We start from the raw sequence: 26,444 nt of genomic DNA, 5'->3' as shown, positions 1-26,444 counted from the left end.
TTTTAAACGCCACATAGTCCTGGCACATTGGGAGCACTTAACACCAAAGGGTATTTGGCACATCAAGGAAAATGGCCAAAGTGAAATCAAAGGGCTCAGTGGTTAAAAATTAAAAAAAAAAAAAAAAAAATATCTGACCCGACTGGAGCATTTATAAGTTAACAAAACTAAAGGGGAAAAACAAGAAAGGCAGCGAAAGCCAAACTCCGATGTGAGCTGAGGTGTGAATGGCACAGAATATCTTCACTAATCTGCAGATGGAGACTGTCTGATCCTGTGCAATGGCGGCAAATAAGTGCATATGGACGCATGGGTGATCTTCCAAACACTTCTGGAAGATACTGGGAAGTGTTCTGCCTGGGCTCTGTTGGATGATATCGACCAAAATATATTTGGAAATATTGTGTCCTGCTAGTCCTCAGTGAAACATGCTCCTGAAACCATAAGGAGCCTTTAGGCAGAGGCACCAAAAAGCCTTGAGGGCAGGAGCAGGGAATGCAACAGGTCCTTGCCTCCCATGACAAAGGGTAACCTCTAAATTAAAATTAAGTGGAAACTTCTGTCCCATCTGCCTGATAAACAGAGATCTTCAAAAAGGATTGTTGCCCTGGGAGCCCCTTGCACAGATTCCTCTTCAGCTTAACTGGCACCCTCTCAGTTGCACAGAACCAGCCACCCTGCTACAGGGAAAATACTGGAAGCTTATACAGGGTGATACTGGCACTGTTTGCTGCCTACATTTGCTGATAAGGCAGCAAGGAGAGGAGTAGCAGCCTGACAACTACTACTACTACTTAACATTTCTAGAGCGCTACTAGGGTTACACAGCGCTGTACAATTTAACAAAGAGAGACAGTCCCTGCTCAAAGAGCTTACAATCTAATAGACAAGTGAACGGTCGGTCCGATAGGGGCAGTCAAATTGGGGCAGTCTGGATTCACTGAACGGTAAGGGTTAGGTGCCAAACGCAGCATTGAAGAGGTGGGCTTTAAGCAAAGACTTGAAGACGGGCAGGGAGGGGGCTTGGCATAAGGGCTCAGGAAGGTTGTTCCAAGCATAGGGTGAGGCGAGGCAGAATGAGCGGAGCCTGGAGTTGGCGGTAGTGGAGAAGGGTACTGAGAGGAGGGATTTATCCTGTGAACAGAGGTTACGTGCGGGAATGTAAGGGGAGATGAGGGTAGAAAGATAGTGAGGGGCAGCAGACTGAGTGCATTTGTAGGTAAGAAGGAGAAGCTTGAATTGAATGCGGTATCTGATCGGAAGCTACTGAAGTGACCTGAGGAGAGGGGTGATATGAGTATATCGGTTCTGGCGGAATATGAGATGTGCAGCAGAGTTCTGAACAGATTGAACAGACTGCATTACTCTATCACAGAACCCAAGACCGCTGAGCAACAATCAATGACCGTCTCCAGCCCAAACACCACAGGTCCCGCGCTCTGCCAAAACACCCCAATGCACAGTCCACAAGGCTCCCCAACTCCTCCCCGGTGTCCACCACCACTGCAAATCCCCAAAGCTTGATCTCCACACTCCCACCACCCAGCCTGGTTCAATTCCCACTGCAGCTCCCTGTGACTCTGGGCAAGACAACTCTCCATTAGCCCAGGGACAAAATAAGTACCTGTAAAGTTCTTTGACTGCAACCACAAAAATGTGGTATATCAAATCCCATCCACTTTTCCCCTGGATTAGCCTAGCTAGGATGAAGAGGTAATCATCTTTACTACAGTGAACTGCAATGGGTATAGACTGGAACTTGTGGTGTAAAACCTCAGCTTCCAACAGCCAATTAAAAAGCACACTCACATTTAAACTACATGTGTTTCAATAATTTATTATTTTCATGGGGTGCAAAAAATATTGCATACTGAAAAAGGTCAAAGTTGAACATATTAAACATTTTTACAGTACAAAAAAAAAAGACTGACGTTTTCAGACATATCTATTTACAGCTATATACAAAAACCTATTCTTCTAAGATATATTTAGAAATGTACATCTCTAGCAAGAACACTGAAGAGTCAGCAGTATTCCTGCGACTCAGGCGTCCAATGCCGATTTTATTTTTTCACATTAACGGAAATGGAAGCCAAAACTTATTTGAACAAAAACTTCTTACTAACAAGCTTAGTAACACAAGTTGGAAGCATTTCAACAAAGCAAGTGCACCAAAGATTTCGATAATGCTTTCCATCAGCTCAAAATTATATCCAGAAATATGTTAACCATTTATTTTCCTATTTTTGTTCAGATAAGCTGTCAAAAAAAAAAGGAAGAAAAGATTAGGGCCCTCTTTAAGCCACGCAGTAGGTGCTCTAATGCTAGACACACCCATACTTTCCTAAGGGTGTCTTCAGCGTTAGCATGCCTATAGCATGGCTTAGTAAACAGGGCTCTTAAATTTAAAAATTTCCTCAAGGCAACATACTGAATATTTAATAGTTCTCAAATATCCACTTAAACTTTATGCTGCAGAAAATTGAGTAATTCAGAGAATGATGTAATAGCTAGGATCGGTTATTGCACTTAACTATCTGATTTGCTGATGACTGGCTAGAATTTGAGCTATTCACATAGCTTATGGGCTCAGGCACCATTTATATTAAATGATTTTCAAAGCAAGTGAAACTGACACATTATGGGTTGGTGGAAATGGCTTTGTTTACCATTTTCAAACAAGAATCTGAATTCAATGTAGATTTCAAATCTTGGCCAAATCTGATTTTATATACACTGACTTTTAAGAGCATGTTTAAAACAAAACTATTAAATTTTTTTTTCCTGAATTGTCTTGTTGTAAAAAGCTTTCTGAGTCTGTATATTCATGAACATATGTATTTTCCTGTATTTTACATAGAACTTTGATAAAACATCTTTATGGATGCAATTTTGACTTTATGCTGACTGGTGGAAGGCCTTGGTTTCTCTTTTTTTTTTTTTTTTTAGTGCATGTTGAGGCTAAGGTTCTCACATGCTAATGACATCTTTAGTAACAAGTTTTGGTCAAACAAGTTTTAGGTTCCATTTCACTTGGTTTTGAATTATAAAAGGAGCAAGGGAAATTCATTAGGCTTTGTTTAGGATAATCCTGTTTTGGGATGCTTTTATACATATGTGACAGCAGCTTCCAATTCTTATGCTGACATAGGGCTTAACTTTACACTTAAAACAGGCTAAAATAATTTAAGGACAAAAACAGACTAAATGCAAGTTTGTTAAAAAAGTATACTTGTAAGGAATTTCTAGAATAGGCACTTACTCTAAAAGCAAAGGTTGAACTCCTAAAATTGTTTAAATCCAACTGAAAACATTTTTTTTAATAATCCACTCGAGCAGTTTTCTGAAACAGTCTCCCGCACCATCAAAAATGTATTTTTTTTTTAAAAAGTGGCTAATGAATCAAAATTCATTAAAGCTTTCAGTTATAAAAAAGGGGATTAAACTGTTTCAAAATAATTCAGGTCCTGCTAACTTATGTCAAGATAGAATTGATTTAAAAAAACACATATTCAACATGTTTAAGTTGTTACTGATGTCACTTTAAAAATATTAAAACAAAACTCCCTAAACATTGCTTTTCCACTGTGGTCAGTGAGTTATCATAACCTTCGCAAGTTCTGTTTGCTTTTTCTGCTTCCAGGAAGCGGCCCCAGTTTGGTACCCGATTTGGAAAGTTGGGTACTTGTACACCCTCTAGAAAAGTGATAGTCACACAAGCATCTAGTGCAAAAATCAAACCCACAGCTCTCCCGTCCACACACGGCTCTTTGAAGATAGGAGTCAAATTTTGCAGGCGAGCCACAGTGACTGCAGACTTTGAGACTCTCATCATTCTTCAATGTTTTGGCAATCTGTTAAGCAAATAAGATGGTAAACTTTAAAATGGAAGCACAGATTAACATCACTGCTAGACCGCCATTTCATCATACCAGGACCAACCTTCCTTTTTTCCCAAACAGACTTTAAAACCCTGGAAAATCATTTTAATCAATATAAAAGTAATATTTTGGGGGAATCTCAAATATCACACAAACATTTTACATTCATGCCACTATTTTGTCTAAAAGTGCAAGATCTATGCTAAACATATGAAGACTAATTCTTCTAAACCTATTTACAGTAGGCACCAGCAAGCATTAAGCCTAGTTATAATAAAAAAAAAAAAAAAAAACGTGAACGTAAGAATGCAAGAAGATCTACTGTCAAACCCTATGGATGCCATGTCCAGTAACATACAATATTTTAGAGATGGGGGAAGTTTGGACTTTTAATTTCCTTCCCTTGAGTCCTGCCCGACCAGTCCGGATGAGTAGGTTATATTCACCTGCCTGCAGATAGGCTCAGAGAACCAGCTCAGAGCAGACTTTACTCCCCTTATAAAGAAGCTAGTGCTGCCTTCAGCTTTTCAGTGTTCTGTCACAGTTAAGACAACCAAAAGATAATTCTTATGTTTTGGTTTTCTAATTCAACCCCAAAGCCAAAACTGCTGTATTCAGAACAAGATAAAATTCCATACACCAAACAACTTTAGAATGATTTACTAGATGCTTCCTCAGAAGTGCTTTTCCGGAACGTGACTTCTTGCCAGAGTGCAGGCAAAGCTGCAGATATCATCTGCAAGGACCTTACCTATAATAGAACCCTACTGCTGAATGCAATCGCATGACCGAAGGGGAATGAGCAAAGGAGCAGGTTGTGCCCTTGGAGTTAGGAGCCAGGAGCTCTGGACTTTTCACATTTTTCTTTCCTTTTCCTTTAATATGGTTAAGTGCAAGATTGGGAAAAAGAGTTCCAGACTGAAGCAACTGTTGTCTGCGGACCAATGGATCAAAATGTAAAAGCTCAAAATGAGAGTAAAGAACCAACTGCTAATATAGGGCTCCTTATACAAAGGCAAACTAGCGTTTTTAGTGCATGCTAAAAATAAGTGTGCGCTACATGCTAGAGACGCCCATATATTCCTAGCATTTAGCAAATGCTATCATTAGCACAAGCTAAAAAAACACTAGTGTGCTTTTATAAAAGTCACCCATAGTTTCCATACCGGAAGCTTCTCAGATTGGGTGAGCAAACCCCACCCCTGTTATGTTGAAGGGTAAGCTAGAGTCCTCCAAGAATGGCAGCTCTGATCCTGCTATTAGTATTTCCCTTTCAGGTGGTGCTTCTCCCATTGCTTCTGATAGTACAACCGAGAAGAAATTGCCTTTGCCAGTCCTAGTTAACGGTCCTTCTGATCTATTATCCGAGCCTGCATTGAAAGAGGTATTAACAATAAATAAAAAAAATCCAAATAAATAAAAAATAGTTAATAGAATGGAATAACCTTAGAATGGTTTGTTAACTCAACTCTGTAATTTCACTGGAGATATCCTCAATGAAAACTTCATAACAAGAGGGCAGGCTAACCACTGTTAACAGTATCTCTAACTATTGAGACTCAGGTGTTAAAGTTGACTTCTTTGGCTGTCATTCTGAGGAAAAGGGATGTTACCAGTGGTGAGCTGCAAGGGTCGTTTCTTGGGCTGGTTCTTTAACATTTCTTGTAAGCGATATCTCTGAAGGGCTGTTTGGTAAGGTTTGCCTCTTTGCAGAGGAGAGCAAAATCTTCAATAGGGTAGACACCCCTGATAGAGTGGATAACAAGAGGAAGGACTTAGCCAAGCTAGAGAAATGGTCTAGAATTTAGCAGCAAAAACTTAATGCTAAAAAATGCAGGGTCATGCATTTACATAGAAAAATGTAGGCAGATAAAGACCATATGGCCTATTCAGTCTGCCTTTGGGTTGCAAAAACCCAAGGGAACGGTAGAGTTTAAGGGGAAATGAACTTTTGTCCAGGACACAGGAGCAGGACTTAGGTGTGATCATATATGATGATCTCAAGATGGCCAAACAGGTAGAAAAAGCAACACTGAAAGCTAGAAAGACGCTTGGGTGTAGAGGAATGGCCAGCAGGAAAAAGGAGGTGATGATGCCCCTGTATAAAACTCTGGTGAGACCTCATTTAGAATATTGTGCACAATTCTGACCACAGCTTTCAAAAACAATAACAGGATGGAGTCAGTCCAGAGAGCAGCTACTAAAACGGTCAATGGTCTTGGTCATAAAACATACGAGGACAGACTTAATATCTCAATATGTTTATGTTGGAAGAAAGGCGGGAGGTGAGAAGGGTATTTAAATGTCTTTATCCTATGTGGTATAAATACTACTACTACTACTACTAGCTAGCATTTCTAAAGCGCTACTAGGGTTACGCAGCGCTGTACAATTTAAACATAGAAGGACGGTCCCTGCTCAAAGAGCTTACAATCTAAAGACAAGAGAACAATCTAAAGACAAGTGAACAATCTAGAGGACGAGTAAACAGTTAATCTGATAGGGTGGATAGATTGGGGCATTCTATCTATCTCGAGCGGTTAGGCGCCGAAGACAGCATTGAAGAGGTGAGTTTTAAGCAGAGATTTGAAGATGGGTAGGGAGGGGGCATGGCGTATGGGTAAAGGAAGATTGTTCCAGGCATAGGGTGAAGCAAGGCAGAATGAGCGGAGCCTGGAGTTGGCAGTGGTGGAGAAGGGTACTGAGAGAAGGGCTTTGTCCTGTGAGCGGAGGTTACGGGCGGGAACATAGGGGGAGATGAGGGTGGAGAGGTAGTGAGGAGCCGCAGACTGAGTGCACTTGTAGGTAAGGAGGAGGAGCTTGAATTGTATGCGATATCTGATCGGAAGCCAATGAAGTGATTTGAGGAGAGGGGTGATATGAGTATATCGGTTTTGGCGGAATATAAGACGTGCCGCAGCGAACTGAACTGATTGAAGGGGGGATAGATGGCCGAGGAAGCAAGTATTTCAATTGAAAGGAAACTCTGGAACAAGGAGGCATAGGATGAAAGTGCAAGGGGACAGATTCAGAAGTAACCTAAGGAAATACTTCATGGAAAGGGTGGGGAATTTGTGGAACGGCCTCCTGGTGGAAGCGGTGGAGACGAAAACAGTATCTGAATTCAAGAGAGCTTGGGATAAGTACATAGGATCTCTAAGGGAGAGTAGATGGCATAGGTGGGCAGACTGGATAGGCCATATGGTCTCTATCTGCCTACATTTTTTCATGTTTTATTGTATATTGGTGAAGATTCCTTCTGAACCCGTCTCTTCTCTCCTCCGTTTCTGCTGGTCCCATGTATAGCTTTGTGACTTGAGGGGCTCCTTGATCTCCAGGATTAGGGGAAGGAGGTTTGCCGGCTTCCCTGATGTTGGTACCAGGAGGATCGGCGTCAGGCTTTGGTTTTGACATCTCTCTTACCCTGGATTTGTGATCTCCCCTGCTGCAGCCTGGCACTCAGAGCTTTGGAGACAACTTGGCAGAATACCTTGGTGATCCGGTGGTTGCTTCTGTCGAGAGGGAAGGTTTCCCAGGGCAGCACTGGGGCGTCTTTCACTTCTGGGTCAACCTTTCCTGGATGGTACATCAGGAGGAACTGGCGGAGTCTGGGTCGGCTTGTGCTGCTATGGAAAGAGGCGTTTCTTTGACGGGTCTTGTAATTCAGATCAGAGGCCTTCAAGTCTTCACATTGGAAGTTATTTGGACTGTAGTTTCAGACCTGGGTAAGGCCCTTTAAAGGAAGTTTGCTGCTATGAATGGAATGCTTGTATTCAGTCCAATGCAGCTAATATTGAACATTTGCGCAAAGATTTATCTCAGACAGCAACTGTGGGAGCATGTAGTGAGCAGTTAAAGAACATTTACCTCAGAAGGAAGAGAGTACTGGGCACATAGATACCCTTTCCTTTAAAATTATTCAAGGAGATCAATCTCTGCCCCAAAACCAAGAGAACCTGCAAGGCTTGAGATGGGAGGACTGAGCCCTCAGGACTAAATCTAGCTTCCAAAGTGGTCTTGCATTCTTGATGTCCCAGAGGAAGATATCCCATTCCAAGAGGATTGAAGCAGCTTCTGTGACTCGGTGTCCTACAGCCAGACTCTGCTCTTTGTAAACTGAAGAAACAGATCAAGGGAAACAATTGCATCCCCCCCCCCCCCCGGTCACCACCAAAGGCATTGGGGGGGGGGGGGGGGGGGGGAGAGAGAAACCTGAACCCATAGATACTTCAAACAAACATAAGCCTATTATGTGGTGTACCACCAAAGATCACCTGATATTAATTATCCTTGCTATGTTGCCTTACTTTCCCAAAAGCCACAATATAAAAGAACATAAGTACTGCCATACTTGATCAGACTAAAGGTGCACCTAGTTCACCAGGTAACAAGTACCAGGAAGAATACTATGAAGCAACAAGATTTCATACTACTGACCTCCAGCGATAAGCAGTCATTTTCCTCAGGTCTATCTTAAGAGTTTATGGACTTCAACTTCAGGAACTTATCCAACCCTTTTTTAAATTTCACCTATGCTAACTGCTTTTACAACATCCTCTGACAAGTTTCAGAGCTAAACTATTTGTTGAACGTAAAAAATGTTTTGTTTTAAAATTTACTACTATGTAACTGCATTTTGTCCCCTGGTCCATAGGTTCTCAACATGCAGAACAGCAAGGGAAAAAACATCCCTCCCACCACCATCCCCCATTGCTGCTGCTGCTGCTACTGCTTCTCCAGACCAGCAATGGTTAAACATCATCAGTCACATGGTTGAAGTCTTTAAGCACACTGTCAGCTCTACTTGTTCTCTGCTTCCTCCAACGCCAAATTTCCTGCTCCATGGCAAGGGACCATCAGAGCCAACAGTGAATGCCTGAATAATATGGCCCTGCACTCTTTAAAAAAAATTTTTTTTGTTCATCCACTACTGGGCTACTGCTACTTCTCCTCCAGATGAGTTTTTTTTTTTTTTTTTGGGGGGGGGGGGGGGAGAAGATTTAAGATAGAAAGGGGGGGAAGAAGGACAGAGTTAGGGAAAAAGACTAGGGAATAAAAGGAAGGGGTATAGGAGAGGGTGAGGGAAAGATGGAAAGATATTACATCATTGGGGGGGGGGGGGGGGAGAAGATGCAAGATAGAAAGGGGGGGGGAAGAAAGACAGGGAAAAATGGAAAGATATTACATCATTGGGGGGGAGAAGATGCAAGATAGAAAGGGGGGGGAAGAAGGACAGTTAGGGAAAAAGACTAGGGAATAAAAGGAAGGGGTATAGGAGAGGGTGAGGAAAAGATGCAAAGAGATTACATCATTTGGGGGGGGGGGGAGAAGATGCAAGATAGAAAGGAGGGGGGGGGGGGAAGAAGGACAGTTAGGGAAAGATGGAAAGAGATTACATCATAAGGAATTAAATCTGGACAAAGAGCCAGAAAATAAACTGTAGAAAGCTGAGAGGAAAAAATGACAAGAATTAAGATGGAGGAAAGTAGATACCAGAACTCGGACCAACACAATTAGAAAAATAAAACGACCAAACAGAAGTAGAAAAAGTAATTTTATTTTCTATTTCATGATTAGAACGTGTAAGTTCTTAGAATGCGCATTTCAAACTCTGTTGATCAGAGCTCAGGGGTACAGTAGGATGCCGATTAACCGGCTATCCAATTATTCAGACCGGCACTCAACGGAGCACTGTATATACGGGTGGGCCAGAGTGGTAACAGTAGCAGCGCACCATCTCCCTGTCTCCATTTTCCCAGCACACAAATATACAACGTTCTATTGTGCACTATAGAAATGTCCATTCATCTAGATTTACGATTATCTGGACCACCCCTCTGCTGAAGATAGTCTGGATAATCTGAATCATACTATATTCAGCTGAACTTTATTTAAGAGATACTTGACATGAGAAACCCTGCCTTAGTCTTGAAAATGAGTTAACCAATCATTTACCCATTCAACTTCACACAGGATTTTGTAGATCTCTATCGTATCTCCCCTCGGCTGTGTCTTCATGCTGAAGAGCCTTAAGCTCTTAATTCTTTCCTCAAAGGAGAGGAGTTTCATCCCCTTAATCATTTTGGTCACTCTTCTTTTGTACCTTTTCTAATTCCGCTATATATATATCTTGAGATGTGGCAACCAGAATTGTACACAATACTCAAGGTGAGATTGTACCATTGAGCAATAGAGGTATAACAACTTCTTTTGCTTGGGTATTAGGGTACTCCTAATGTGGAACCTAGCATCATGTACCTATAAATTTGGGTTATTCTTCTTTACACTGATCCACATTAAAATTTCACCTGCTATTTAGATGCCCAGTCCTCCAGTCTCAAAGGTTCTCCTGCAATATTCCACAGACCACAAGTGATTTTAACAACTTTTCATCCAATCTGCAGACGACACAAACTATTTCCCCACTTCTTGATTCTGGCTATTTGGATGCCCAGTCCTCCAGTAAAGATTCTCCTGCAATTTTCTACAGTCCACAAGTGACAACTTGTGATCCAATCTGCAGATGACACAAACTATTCCCTCACTTGCTGATTCTATTTCCAGATCATTCATAAAAAGAATTGGTCCCAGAAGGAAAAATTATGTCTTACTGATAATTTTCTTTCCTTTAGTCGCAGCAGATGAATCCAGTAACTGGTGGGTTGTATCCGCTTACCAGCAGGTGGAGATAAGCATGAAAAAAACAACATGGCAACAGCCAACCAAACGAACACGGACTTGTAGAAATCTCAATTGTAATTGCCCATCGTTGTCTTCTCTTTTGTGTGTGTTTTTTTTTTTTTTAAGAATGCATTGAAAAGTCTGTATCCAAAATCTAAGAATCTGGAACACGGCAGAAGCAAAAAAGGAGAAGGGATCCTGGATTCATCAGCTGCGACAATAAGTCAGGTAAGAATTTTTTCTTCCTTAGCCTCAGAAGCAGATGAATCCAGCAACTGGTGGGATGTACCAAAGTAATCTTTGGATGGGAAGTCGCTGCTCCCTGAGAAACACTGCCATATCAAATCTGCAGTGCTTAACGAAAGAATGCTGGGAAGCCCAAGTAGCTGCCTGACAAATTTCATACAACGAAAAGGACACCAGTTTCTGCCCAAGAGGATACCTGCACTGGAGTCTAATGAGCCCGCAATGCCTCTGGAGAAGCCAGAGCTCTCAAGAGATACTCTGAGACAATGGCTTCCTTGAGCTGCTGAGCAATCATTGCCTTGGAAGCAGCATACCCTCACCTGGGCCCTGACAAAAGTACAAAAAGATGATTCGAACAATGGAATTCGTTAGACATCTGCAAATACTGGAAGAGAGTCCAATGAACATCCCAAAAGCTGGAGCTGAGGAAAATTTCTCCAGAAAATCCTCCCTCTGAAAGGAGGAAAGAAAAAAGCGGCCTATTCAAATGAAATGCTGACACCACTTCGGCAAAACAAATGAAGGCACGGTCCATAAGATCACTCCAGACTCTGAAAATTGAAGAAATGGCTCCCGAATGACAATGCCTGATGCGTGGACGTAATAGCCACCAAAAAGACTGCCTTCAGTGTAAGATCCTTGGCAGAAGCCAGATGCAACGGTTTGAATGGTGCGCCCTGCAGCACACCCAGCACCAGGTTCAACTTGAAAGGAGGACACGGATGGCGAACGGGAGGATTAAAGTGCAGAGAGCCTCTCAAAACCGTACCACATCCAACTGAACTGCAAGAGAAGCCCCCGACACCCGGCCCCAAAAACAAATCAAGGCTGCGACCTGCACCCAGATCATTTTGTTTTTGTTACATTTGTACCCCGCGCTTTCCCACTCATGGCAGGCTCAATGTGGCTTACATGACGCAATGGAGGGTTAAATGACTTGCCCAGAGTCACAAGGAGCTGCCTGTGCCTGAAGTGGGAATCGAACCCACTTCCTCAGTTCCCCAGGACCCAAGTCCACCACCCTAACCACTAGGCCACTCCAGGCCAAGTCCTTCTGCAACCCGTCCCATCGAGGCAGGTGGAGACCCACTCGATGGCTCACTGCTGCCAGCGTGAGATGGACCCTGGACAGCCATTACCTGTGCTCCTGACGTCGATGCTTTCTCCGGTGCCGACATCGACGCTGCCGACCTCGGTACCGCTGTTGACGTTGACGCACCAGGCAAAGCTCCAAACAGACGTTCCCGCTGTGCCTGTCTCGACGCCTGTGTCCGCTTTTTAAGGCTAAGACACAACTTACAGGCGTCTGGGCGATGGTTGGGCCCAAGGCACTGGATACACCACGCATGGGGATCGGTACCCGAGATTGCCCGGTTGCATCGAGTGCACTTCTTGAAGCCGCTGGCAATCCTCGATGTCATCGACAGAAAAATGGCGGTGAAATCAAAACTCGTGAATAAGCCTAATTATAAGCAGAAAAAGGGAGGAAAACCGCACGGGCAGCCAAAAAGGCCACGTTCGACCACGAAATGAAACTTAGACAGGAAAAAGGTAGAAATAAAGGAACTTTTTTTTTTTAAAACAAAAAATAAACAGCTGAAAGCCGCTCAAAAACACTCTCTCCTGAGGCACCAGAGCGACCGAAAAACAGCCATCCTTAACCGTGGAAAAAAAAAAAAGAGACTAAAGTGGGGTTCTCGAACGATGGATGGCCGCGCATGCGCGGTTGCACGCTCGAAGACTCTAGCAAACTTTGTTGCTAGGAAGATTTTCTGGACCTGGGGTGCCATGGAGGTCACCCATCAGTGAGAACAAGCAGCCTGCTTGTCCTCAGAGAAACATAAAATTATGCACATAGGACTAGATTCTGTATATCAAGCCTAAAATTTCTGCACCAAAATGAAATTCACCTAAGAGCATTCTATACAGTATGACTTAATTTAGGTGCACTTTAGAATAAGCCTAAATTTCTGCGTGGTATATAGAATATGCAGATTGCCGTGACAGCGGGGCCATTTATGTCAAGTAAAACTTGGGTGTTATATACGGATATGTAAGTTAGGCACAGAGCAGGTGTATTCTATAACCCTGCGCGGTTTGCCAAATGCCCACAACCCGCCCATTCCACACCCTCTTCTAATCAGCGCGCATTACAATTTATGCGCACTGCTCTGCAGAATACGCTTATTGGGGTAGTGCATGTAAATTCTAATAACATCCAATTATCAAGACCGATTAGACTTGTTATCTAAGTTCCGTGCATTGTTATGAAATGTGCTTCAATTATATAGAATCTGGGGGATAAAAGGTAACTATTAAAAACACTTATGCAGTCAAGTATTAGCACTGACCACGCAAGTTTTTCCCTTTGGAGACTGGAAAGGCAATCTATAGTTCTTCTTGCAAACTCAGTCCATCATGAAAAATGCCTACATGGGAACCACTGCTTTTATCAGACATTTCACTAGCCACTGCTGACAGTCAGTGAACGTGCTGACATGAGTTGTGGACAAACAATAAAGCAGGTCTTGCCTCTGTGAACTCTGCATGGCGACTGCGAGGTGCAATGTCCTCCTTAAGATGGTTAGAAGTTTTAGTTGACTTTTTGGATGAACCTGGAACAGGAACAGCTGCTTTCTGAATGGAAGCCAAGGCTGTTCGACGGAGAACATATTCCTTTGTGCCAACACTGGATGGTCTTGCTTCCAAGTCCTGTGTGGTAGGATGGAGGGGGAGAGAGAGAAAATAAAAGAAAAAGGAACACACATTGTATTGAATGGTTTCAAGGTATCAAGTCTGCATAACAAAAACAAAAAAGTTGATCATACAAATAAGCTGAACTTACACATTTTGGAGGTAGTATTATAAAAAGGCATGCACATAAATGCTGATATTTTAGTCATTTATGTGCATAGATCTCTTACAAAAACACTACCATTAAATTACTTGCATATGTGTACTTTTAATGTGGACACAATGTTTGAGCAGTCAGCACTCAATTCCATAGGTTATACACATACATGCAGAACAGTGTTAAGACCAGCTCCAGGGCTCACACAAATATTGGTAGTGCCTACATGTATGCACTCTTCTGCACACAGGCTGGTATTTTATATATTAAGAATGTACTAGTACATTCAAGTGCCCATTTTATAAAGTCACTTACTAGGCATGACAATTACCATCAAAAAGTACCTCTTAATCTGCTTTAATATTTACGATTGCAAAAAATAAGTCACTTCCCATTGGTATCTCAAACTACCTGAACCAATGTATTTATTGGTGGGGCAGAAGTCACTGTGAAAAATCCAAGACCTACAAAATAATTATTGCAGAAATAATGCTACAGTGAACCCATATGGACAAATCTATAGTAGATAGGAGGCAGTGTAGAATTCCCCCAGTCTGCATCACCCTTACCTCCTTCTCTTCTGCCAGGCCCCTGCCCCACCAAAATTTATAATTATGCCCTTGTCCTGATACACTCCCTTCCTCCCCAACTTAAGCTATCGAAAAATTGCCCTCACATCTAGTGCCACCCCTTTCACCTGCCTGATCAGAACCATACCTTAAATGAGTCAGAAGCGATATCTATGCCTAGTCACCAGGGATTTTTTTTTTTTAAACGTGCATGTGTATGTGTGTGTGCAATAGACTGCTGGCAACCTTTTTCTTCCTTTAAAAATCACGAGCCAATTGCCACTTGGGCACTGAAAGGAAGGGTGACATTTCACAATGAACTGCTTATTACTGCCACAATTTTAAACACGCATCTGAGGCAGTTACCGGGTAAGCCATTAGCGATATAGCACGAATGCACAATATAATGTTTTAAAGAAACTTATAGTCCTTTTTTCTCTTTTATACAACAGAATTGGTGGCTCCCCCTTGATAAAGTTATTACGAAACGGGGACCTGTCGGGGTTTGTGAGCGCACCAACTTGCCAAAGCTAAGTGCTGTGTATATCTTGATTATTACGATTGAATTGAGAGAGTTGGACTGACAAAAGTTATTAATTAGTGACAAGCAAAGGTTGGTGGAGGTCGAGTCAATGATTAAACAACATACACGAATTAGCCATTCACGCACTGAGTGGAAAAAAAAAAACTTTTTTCGTGTAAAATATGAGACTCCACTTCACTTTATAAAAAAGAATTGCATTCATATTTGTTTATATATTTTGTGACAATTTTAAACACAGCAGTAACTAATTTTGCAGTAGTTACACGCTGAGCTTGCTCTACCTTGAGGCTTTATGCATCGGCCCCTCGGTCAGAAATAGGAAGACCAAAAACTTACTGATCTCAGTGCAGTGCTGTACATCTGGAAAGCCCATCTGTCTTTTTCAATGATTTTCTTCCATGTTTTGCTCACTCTTGCGAAACTGTTTAAAAAAAAAAAAAGCCAACAGCATAAGTTTTTGCTACTGTTTTATCTGTGGTGGAAGTCAACTTGGTAGGGCTTCCTCTGAAAGAACTTCTAAATTTTTCCAATATCATCTAAATCAGGGTTGGGTAACATACACAGAATGCTGTGTGAATGTCAGTACTATCCCTACCAGGCCACACAGAAAATTAACAAGTGCTCTATATAATTCACTGCCAACAAAACTCAATGTGATGACTGAATGAAATTACCATCAGAATAGTTTGTTACTGTACACTTCTGTGTCTTTCCAAATAGCTGCTAATGTTTGTCAACAAGTCTTGTGCTGATGTATCCTTCAACAGTACCAATGACAACAAAACTCTGGTTAATGACATGTGTGGGCTGGTTTCTGTGAATACTTTCTATAGCCTCACAGGCCACATAAAATTAAATGGCGGACTGCATGTTACCCATCCCTGCTCTAGATGAGCTTAAAAGCCAAACAGGTATGGCTTTAACATCTATTGTTAGATTCCGATCAAAGTAGTGTACAATGGATTATAAATAAAAATGAACCACAAAGATATAATAAAACCAAGTAAATCCCACACAATGTGAACACAGAAGAAACCGTGGGAAGGACCCAACGGGTGAACCAGGATTTCATCAAGGCTTGTCCTTTCTTCAGCAGTGGAGCAAGTCTGCTCAGTATTAATAACTGTAGTGAAACAACAGTGTCCTAGTGGGGTACTGTTGTCTCACTACAATTATTAACCCTGAGCAGAATAAAAAAAGGACAATCCTTGATGAAATCTTGGTTCACCCGTTGGGTCCTTCACTGCGTTTCTTCTGTGAAAGCAATCCATGGCAAACAACAGCTTCTGCAAGTTTAAAACAGAATGTATACATTTTGATTTACCTAAAAACCTAGACCTTTTCACGAACTTCAAGTCCTTAAGGTTTGTGAAAGGGCCTAGATTTGAACTACTGATCCTTGAAATACACAGTACAAACTAAAGCAGATGTTTTCCAAATTACATGGGAAAGCAGGCTCATGTTGTATTGAGAACCGAGGCTGCAGAATCCAAATTGGTTCAGAAAAGATGGTTCAGGCCTAACCAGGCCTCAGACCAGCAAAGGTGAAATAGCAGGAAAACCCCCTACAGGACTCACTGTGTGACTGAGCTAGCACTCCATATTTAAGACTCTGGAAATGTATATAGGAAAATAGACACTATTTCTTGGCATTGGACTCTCCTACATAAATACATAAGTAATGCCACACAGGGAAAAGACCAAGGGTCCATCGAGCCCAGCATCCTGTCCATGGCACCGGCCAATCCAGGCCAAGGGCACCTGGCAAGCTTCCCAAACGTACAAACATTCTATACATTCTATTACTGAAACTACTTCCCCTAATGAAGGCTATGACAGGATCATTTAAATATCTTCTCTATAACACATCAGCTACACCAATTTTGTACCCAGAGTAGTGTTTGCATCAATTTAGAAACTGATTACATGTGAACAAAAAACAAATAGCTCCTCAAAAATTAGTACAGTACCAAGAGAAAAAAATAATCACAGAAATATCTAAAACAACTATATTTATTTGCACTCACTTTATCAAGTCTCTGTCACTAAGATGTCTCAAAATTTTTGCCAAGAGGTGTATGAATGATCTTTGGAAAAGTTCACCTAGAATATCCAGCCGGTCCAGACCCATTCGTTTGCCAATCAGATGTGGAAATTTTTTTTTCAAAATTACTTTGTCTATAATATTGCAATATACTTTTGGATTTCTCTTTGAACTCTTCTTTAAAGTGGAACAAACAACTTCCTCAAAACAAAGAACAGGTAGCAGGCTCTCTTTTTCTATTTGCGATAGAGCTTGGCTTTCTAACGAGAACCCTGTTGGTGATTCACAAATTATTAGGTCACTGTGCTGCTCAGATACATAGATGGATTCACGGTTTAGCTGGGGAGAGAAGTATCCACTGTCTTCCTGGAGTTCACTGCATTTCAAGTGCTGTACCTCATGGTCCCAGTCAGTCAGTTTTGGTGACATATCTTCATTTTCCTTGTTATGGATGGACCTATCTTCAGTTTTAGAGTGTACATTTTCTATGTTTGTAATTTGCAAGTTACTGTGTAGGGATTGTATCTGCTGTCCTTTCAAGCAGCTTTTGCAGAACTCATCTTCATACTTTGGGGTACAGTGGTCTTTGAGTTGTATTTTTGCTGCCTCATGCTTTGATGGTGATAAACTGGAACTGGCCTGTTTACATTCAAAGTGGGACTTCATTTTGGCAGTACAAGGAATTCTGTTTTATGTATGTGCCCTGAATAGAAAGAATGAAATAAAAGTTACATCAAACCCAGCAGAGATAACTATTACAGCGCTTGACCAGTGGTTCTCAAACCAGTCATTGGGACAAACCCAGCAGTCAGGTTTTAAGGAGACACACAATGAATTGCATACAATAGGTATGTATATAATGAAGGCAGTGGCTGGATGTGTCCAAAAGACTAGGTTGAGAATCCCTGTTCTAGATTAGATGTTTACAATTGGGTCAGAGACCGCACAAGATAGTGAAAGGATATATTCCAAAGACCTGTTCTTCCCTCATAAACTAAGAATGGGGGGGGGGGGGGGGGGGGAGACAAAAAAGCAAAACTCTAACAGCATTCCTTTCAATAAATAATCACAATCATTCACAAGGTAACATGGCACAAACTCTTTTAGAGGCATTTTAAAAACATCTTGGGATCACAGCACAGCAGCTATAATACAACCCACTGATTTCTTCCTTTTCCTTTGAGATGAACTTGAATCATGTTTATACTAAAAATTACCAATGGTACTCCCCCCCCCCCCCCTAATTTGCAACCTACTCTATCCTAGCTCTTGCAGATTATACTAAAACCTGAATCCTGATTCCTTACTCCCTACCGTATCCCAGCCCACATTCACCAATTCCAGCTGTTATGTGTCACCATAAAGCAGTGGCTAGGACTACCTCCCTGTTCAAGAGCTGGGAATACTGCTTGAAAAAAAAAAACCAAAACAATTCTCCAACCACAAACCCAGGTCTCTAGTAGGATAGTACAGTGGAGCACCAATAGTATGCAGTACATGGGAGGCACATATCTTGGAACCGCGTACTATTGGTGCACATATAAGCGAATCTGTCTCCAGAGTTGTGTCCGTGCTTCTTTGGCAACTTTTGTAAGACAACTCCAGAAGCAGGTGGGAGGCCACCAATTAAAACACACACAAAACCCCACAAACATCAAGGAATAGAGCACCACATACAAATGAGTCCTTTGTACAAACACGGCATCAATGGGTGGCATGTTGCAGTCGCACATAATCTGGATCCATACAATAAAAGTGTGAGTACAAGCAATGTTTCACTGTAGTGCACAGCACTTACCACTGCCAAACCATTAGGCTGGATCAATCTGCGACAGCCTACTTTACTCTGAGGCCGATGCAGACAGACACTTGGTAAAGTCAGCTCAACGCACTTGTTCTAATACAAACTTAATGTTCAGAAATTCTACAGCCGTACAGTAAGCAATAAGTATGGAAATTACTGCTGCAAATTCACAATTCATTGGAAAATGTCACGTTTTCTGTCAGTGCCTGACCAGTGATAGTAAAATTATGTCTTACCTGATAATTTTCTTTCCTTTAGTTGCAGCAAATAAATATAATCAAAAGGATTTTATTAATGATACCATATATCAGGAAGTTGCCCGACACAGGCCGTGTTTCGCCCAAAGGGGCTGCGTCAGGGGCTGAAATAGACAAACACATGAAATTACAAATATAAAAACAATGTATTGTGTGCGCATATAAAATATATATAAAACAGACGTAGATCACTCATTATATTAAAAATGTAAATATATAAACAAAATATTAATAAATACAATACATACAAAAAAGAAATTATCCAGATAAATCAACACATCGCCATACCCACTTGCAAAGTTGTAAGCAAAAGCATATTTATATATACGGTTGCCCCAAAATGTGCCCCCCCCCCCCCCGCTGCTACATCAAACCTGTAGTGTTTAACAAAGGAATGTCAAGAGGCCCAGGTAGCTGCTCGGCAAATGTCCAAGGAAAGCACACCCGTTTCCACCCAGGAACTAGTCTGCGCTCGGGTCAAATGAGCACGCAAATCAGCAGGAGGAACTGTACCCTACACCATGTAAGCAGAAATAATGGCTTTCTTAAGCCACTACTGCGTCTGGGATCAGACAGAAGTACAAACTGATAATCCGAGCAACTGAATTCATCTGACATCTGAGGATACCAGAGAAGAGAGTGATGAACATCCAAAAAATGCAGAAGCAAAAGATTCTCCGGAAACTCCGACTTCTGAAAGGAGGGAAGAAAAAGGGTCTGGTTCAAGTGAAAGGCCGACAAGACCTTAGGCAAAAAAGAAGGAACCGTCCGCAGAGTAACGCCTGATTTTGAAAACTGAAGAAAGGGTTCTCAACACGAGAGGGCCTATAGTTCAGAAACTCGGCGTGCAGAGGCAACAGCAATCATAAAAAACACTGTCTTCAGAGTAAGATCTTTCTGAAGCTAAACGTTTCAAAGGGCGCACCTTGTAAAGCACTAAGGACCAAATTCAACTTCTAAGAAAGACACGGTCACTGAAGCAGAGGACAAAGATGAAGAGCAACTTTCAAAAACCGTGTCACATCTGAAGGGCATGGGAAGTGTCGGTCACACATCCTCGGAAACAGGCTAGAGCCGCCACTTGAACTCAGAGAGTTCTATAACAACCCCTTCTGTAAACCGTCCTGAAGAAAGGTCAAGATCTGGGAAAGACGATGTAAGAGGAGACCAAGCACGTTCAGCACACTATGCCTCAAAAGCGTGCCACACACTGCCATAAGCTGCAGTGGTGGACCACTTCTGAGTGCGCCGTAAGGTGGCGATGACAGAATCATCATTATAGCCTTTCTTAGTCTCTCTCTCTCAAGAGCCAAGCCGAAAGGCCAAAGTGGGAGATGTCCTCCATCTGTACCGGACCTTGATGCAGAAGACCGGGCAAGACTGGGAGCCGGAAAGGAGGCTCCACTAGAAGACGTACTAGATCCGTATACCAAGGCTGGCGTGACCAGTCCTGAACTACCAACACTACAAGACCCTGATGAAATCTGATTCGATGTAACAGATGGCCGATCAAGGGCCAAGGAGGAAAGCGTAGAGCAGACCCAATGTTGGCCAGGGCTGCAAAAGAACGTCTAGACCTGCAGAATCGACCTCTTCTGCTGAACTTGTGAACTTTTGTGCTGCAGCTGGTCGCCATCAATGCCATCACCGGCGTACCCCACCGTCGACAGATCAGATGAAGGCCTCAGCCGCTAGCTCCCATTCCGCCAAATCCAGGAGATGACAGCTGAGATAGTCATCTTGAATAGCGGTCTGGCCCGCAGTTTGAGCTACTGAGAGACAGAGATGAGTCTGCGCCCAGACCGGATGCTTCCAAGGCCAATGCTGCGCTCTGAGTCCCCCCTTGACGATAGATGTAAGCTACCGCTGAGGTGTTGTCCAAGAGGACTCGAACTGCCAGACCTTCCAGATCTTGAAAGGTCCTGAGGGTCATCCTCACTGCTCTCAGTTCTAGTCTGATGATGGAACACTTCGCTCCCCACCCCCAGAGGCTGGAATCTGTGTCTACCATCACCCACCAAGGGGACGTCAAATTTCCCTCCGCAGATTAGGAGGAGATAGCCACCAAATCATGCTGCCTCACGTGCTGGGAAGCCAGGTGAGGCGACACGGATAATCCTGGGACACCGGAGACCAACGACTCAACAAAGCACGCTGGAGGAGCCGCATATATACCCTCGCCCAAGGCACTACCTCGAGTGGCCGTCATAGAACCCAGAACCTGTACATAATCCCAGGCTCGAGGTCGATAGGAATGCAACAGGCTGCGAACCTGAGAACATTTTGAGTCTCCTGTTTTCTGGCAAAAAGACACAACCCTGAGCCGTATCGAAGAGCACTCCCAGATATTACAGAGACTGGGAAGGAACTATTCGGCTTTTGGAAAGATTGATCACCTAACCGAGGGATTGCAGGAAATCCAGAACTTGAGAGGTGGCAGCTCGACTGTCCAATTCCGAATCTGTTTGGATCAACCAATCGTCGAGATACAGATGAATTCTGATCCCCCCCCTTTTCTAGTTGTGGATAGTTGTTTTTTGAATGTGAGCTCCAGTTTTGCCATGTTTGTAACTGTTTGTTGAACTGTGGTGCGCTCTTGCTTGTATTGTATTATGATAAAATCCAATAAAAGATATTAAACTAGAAAAGGTACAAGGAAACGTAGCTAGGCCAAAGGGCACAGCACAAAATTGAAAATGACGGCCTAACACAGTAAACATGAGGCGGCCAAATGGGAACGTGTAAATATGCCTCTTTCAAATCCAAAGCCGGGAGAAACTCCCCCAGCTGAACCAACACTACCACTGACCGCACGGTCTCCATGCGAAAGTGCCAAACCCGGAGGCACCCGTTTACCTTCCTGAGATCAAGAATAGGCTTGAAAGATCCTCCTTTCCGAGGAACTACAAAGTAAATTGAGTAGCGGCCGGTGTGTAACTCGGTCTGAGGAACCAGCATCACTGCCCCGAGATCCAGCAACGTAGGCAATACTGCCTGTCTTCTGGACACTGTGGTTCAATGAGATTCCAAAAACGATGCTCAGACAGGCAGTGCCAATTCTAGCCTGTATCCTTCTCTGATGAGATCTAAGACCCACTGGTCTGAAGTAATCTTGGCCCAATCTTTGTAAAAGAGGGTCAGCCGACCCCCTACGACAGAAGTCGAAGATCGGACCTGCGACCCATCATTGGGTAGCACAACCTGAAGCCTGAGGTCTGGATACAGATCCCAAACGCTTATCGTTCCAAAAGACTTCTGTTGAAATCTAGGACATTGAAAAGAGGAACTACAACCAGGTCTATACCGGCGAACATCGCGATAGTGAGGTTTAGAAGGACCTTGTCTAGAATTAACTCTAGGCTTATCTTCTGGAAAACGCTGGGACTTTGAGTCTCCCAAATCTTTAACCATCTTTTCTAGATCCTCAACAAAAAGTAAATGTCCCTCGAAAGGGAAACCTCAAGACGCTGCTTGGAAGCCATGTCAGCCGACCAGTGACGCAACCAAAGAAGACGCTGAGCCAACACTACCAGAGCCATCTGCTTGGACAAAGCCCTGACCAAGTCATAGAGGGCATCAGCCAGGTAGGAGACAGCCAATCCCATCAGAACTCCAGCCACCGACTTATAGAAGACGAATCGTGATCCTGTTCCAAGCTCTACTGAAACCAGGAAAGATTGTAAGCTCTTTGAGCAGGGACTGTCTTTCTTCTATGTTTGTACAGCGCTGCGTATGCCTTGTAGCGCTATAGAAATGCTAAATAGTAGTAGTAGTAGTAGAAAGACAAGCTCTGGCAGCATAGGAACTAGAAATGGAAGCTTGTAAAGCTAAAGCAGCCACATCAAAGGACGTTTAAGAGAAGCTTCAAAACGCCTATCCTGCACGTACTTAAGCGCAACTCCACCTTCAACCGACAGAGTGGTTTTCTTACTGACAGCAGTGACTAAGGCATCCACCTTAGGTAAGGAAAGAGTCCAGCGTAGCAGCAGTTACTGGATAAAGACACGCCATAGCCCTAGCCACTTTAAACCCACTGAGCAGAGTAACTCCTGAATGGATTCATGCATAGGAAAGGCCTTAGAGGGTTTCCACATGCTCGCTAACTTAAGATTGCCAGAAGCTGAGGATTATTGTTTTTTTTAAAGCAGCCATAAAAGGGAGATCACAGAGAGCCGGGGGAACTGGGGTAGGAAAGGGACATGTCACACAAGTACGTGTCAAGTCCATCACCCTCAGCCAGACACCCCCAAGTTTGACTGGCAGAAGTACCCAGGAGCTAGAAGGAATCTATCCACCACCTGCTGGAGATTAGAGATATACTGAAGTGGCAGGGAGCTGGACGTCCAGGGTCACTGATTTCTCTTCACTGTTCTCTATCTCCGCCTGCTAGTAGGCGGATACAACCCACCAGTTCTTGGATTCATCTGCTGCTGTCTACATGGGCTTCCTCCCCAACCCATGCCCTAACCAACCACTCACTGGTGTCTACTGCACCCCTACTCCACTCTTCAACCTCCTTGAACCTTTTTTTTTAATTATTTTATTTGTAATATGAATCCCCTGCTGTTTAGTACAATCCCCTTCCCCCCTTTATACCTTAAAGAGAACAGGAGTGATGCCCATTTGCTCCTGCCTCCGTCATTAACATCTTTAAAAAAAAAAAAATGGCATCGAACAACCTTGTGTGGTGCATCCTGGGATGCACCAGATGGAGTCAGTCTGCCACATATGGGAATTTGGGTTATACACATTAGAAGCACCTTTTTTTCTCTGCATTCCAAAAGAATGCTCAATGGCCTCCCTATCATCTACATCACTGCACTGTGCGCAGGGTCTTCCATTCAAGTCAATACCCATGCTCAACCCCTCTCTATATTGCTCGGCCAGTAACATCCTATGGTAAGGTTCGTAGTAGTTTTCTGCATCCACCCTTCTGTGCCAGATCCCAAGCTACTAAACCTCCTAGTACGGAAACCTAGATAAAAATGCTTTATGACAGGTACTTTAGTAGTCATAAATGCACGATATGGTTTATGAAAATTAAGCCTGTATTAGAATTTATTAAAGCAATTTATCTACTATCAAATATTTTAAAATAGCAATGTGTTATAGATATATAAAAAAAAAAAAAAGCAGCATAGACTGGATTATATACCAGCCTCCCACCTCCTCACATCTTTCTCGGTGATTAGAGTCCACCTTTTAACATTTTGGGATAGCTTCAGGCATACTGGATTTGTGTGTGTGTGTGTATATATATATATATATATATATATATACATACACACACAAAATAACGAATTTCAGTTTCAATCTGAGAAGTCATCCTATCAATCGGATATATTATATATACAAACATTATTCGTGTATGAGGACATCTGGATTTGTACACTTCCAAACACCGTGCTCCACTCTACTCAGGTCCTGTAACCTACTATCAAAAGATTGTTATAGCTACAAACATAAATATATCAATATCATCCATATATTGCCGCCATCATCGTTTACACAGGCCTTGCCCTCACAGACTGCTCTTATTTAGGCAGAGGCTGAAGGCGCCCTATAAGCTCCCGCCAACCAGCACCCGGAACGTGAGGAAAACCTTCTCAGGACCTTCACTTTATACCGCAATAGAAATAAGGGGGAGAAAAAAAACCCCGTGGTTTCTAAGGGGGTGAACTGCCCAGCTATCAGTCCAGCAGCATTAATATCGTACATCGTTATATCAGAAACGCGAGGCTCTCAGCAATTACTAGAAACTTTTGGCGGGTCCTTAAATTCTGGGGTCAAGGCAGAAATATTCAAAAACAGATAGAGAAACCATTTATGTACGTTAAAGTTACTAATTTTGGGATGGGGGGGGGGGGGGGGTACAGACTACCACAGCCCCTACCACATTACTGGATTATACGAATCCTTCTAGAAATTACAACAAACAAATAACTCTATGGTCGCTCTACAGGTATTTTTCTCACTAGTCTGCTTGATTACAGCAAACAAAGTGAAGTCCACTTTTCCAATCGTGTTCTGGTTTCCCTCTCAGGCTACACAGCACTTACTGTCTTCAGGAAGCAGCACTAACTCCCGGTAGGTCTTCGAATTAACTTGATATCTTTTTTGGTGAACTATTACTTCCCTCCTCGTCTCTTATTAAAGCTTCTTCCTGCTTCACTCTCTCTTCTCAGTTCGATTTTCATTTTAGTATACAGTAGCCACAGCCCTCCATGAATTACTATTTTACAGAACCAACTCAAGCAAAGGGCGCCAGCTGAGTGGTTTTAAAACACTTTGAATTTCGTATCCAAATTCCTTCCAGCCAATCATGAGCCGGCGGCCGGTCTGAAGCCACCAACAGGAAGAAGGCGGAACTGCATCAACCAATCAGCGGTCGACGTGCCACTACTTACGTCTACAGCATCAGCGCCGTAGCTGGCGTAGGCATGCCTAGAAGGCGTGGCGTCTTGGTTTTTCGGGCGGGGAAAGGAGTGGGGAGGAGGTCGCGGGTAGGTAGCTCTCAGGCTCAGAAAGAAAGGGGGGAAAAAAGTAAAGTAAAAGTAAAGTAACACAATAGTTAGAAATGGCGCCAGCACAGATTCCGAACTTTCATCTTGCACAGGGATGCGTTTAGCAGCAGTTTTGGCCAAAACTATTTGGGTGCAGACTGGTGAGAAAGGAGCTTCTGCATTTGCTGGATCAAGTTCCAGCTTTGGAGCAGACAATCATAGTTTTTTAATGATACATTTTGTTCAGCCATTCCACATGAAAAATTCTAAATATGTGAAAAAGATTAGTATCAGTAGTTTAGGGCAGAGGCTATTAGGCTACAGAATTGTGCAGACTGGTCCCAGTGAGCAAAGGGCTTCTGTGCAGCATTTGCTGGCTCAAATTCCAGTCTTGGAGCAGAAAGTCATAGGTTTTTATCATACATTTTGTTCAGCTATTCCACATAAAAAATACTGTAGAAAGTTAAAATTGAGGGCAAACTTCTAAATATGTGAAAAAGATTAGTTTGGGGCAGAGGCTATTTAGCTACAGAATTGTGCAGACTGGTTCCAGTGACAAAGGGGCTTTTGTGCAGCATTTGCTAGATGAAGTACCAGCTCTCTAGCAGAAAATCTTAGATTCTTATGCATTTTGTTCACCTATTCCACATTAAAAATGCCGTAGAAAGTTAAAATTGAGGAAAAATTCTAAAATATGTGAATAAGAGTAGTATCAGCCTTCAGAAGGGGCTTCTGTGCAGCTTTTGCAGGATCAAGTTCCAGCTTTGGAGTACAAAATCATAAGTTTTTCATGATGTATTTTGTTCAGCTATTACGCATAAAAAATGCAGCAGAAAGTTAAAATTGAGGAAAAATTGTAAATATGTGAAAAAGATTAGTTTGGGGCAGAGGCTATTCAGCTACAGAACTGTGCAGACTGGTCCCAGTGAGAAAGGGGCTTCTGTGCAGCATTTGTTGGATCAAGTTCCAGCTTTGTTGCAGAAAATCAAGAGATTTTTTTATGATGCATTTTGTTCAGCTATTCCACATAAAAAATGCTGCAGGAAGTTAAAAGTGAGCAAATA

General features: G+C 42.7%; 1 protein-coding gene across 1 annotated transcript; it reads right to left on the bottom strand.

Annotated features, from left to right (window-relative positions):
* Nucleotides 1-1,859: 1,859 nt before the first annotated feature.
* Nucleotides 1,860-25,097, bottom strand: FBXO5 (F-box protein 5). Its single transcript, XM_030195508.1, has 6 exons — nt 24,937-25,097; nt 18,857-18,981; nt 16,800-17,519; nt 15,109-15,193; nt 13,341-13,520; nt 1,860-3,854 (listed from the first exon to the last, which is right to left on the bottom strand). The coding sequence occupies exons 3-6, from the start codon at nt 17,480-17,482 to the stop codon at nt 3,603-3,605; spliced, it is 1,200 nt and encodes a 399-aa protein (XP_030051368.1). The 5' UTR covers nt 17,483-17,519; nt 18,857-18,981; nt 24,937-25,097; the 3' UTR covers nt 1,860-3,602.
* Between the last annotated feature and the right edge of the window lie 1,347 nt (nt 25,098-26,444).

This window comes from Microcaecilia unicolor, chromosome 3, assembly GCF_901765095.1.
Source record: "Microcaecilia unicolor chromosome 3, aMicUni1.1, whole genome shotgun sequence".
Taxonomy (NCBI): domain Eukaryota; kingdom Metazoa; phylum Chordata; class Amphibia; order Gymnophiona; family Siphonopidae; genus Microcaecilia; species Microcaecilia unicolor.
This window is presented reverse-complemented; position numbering and strand designations above follow the sequence as displayed.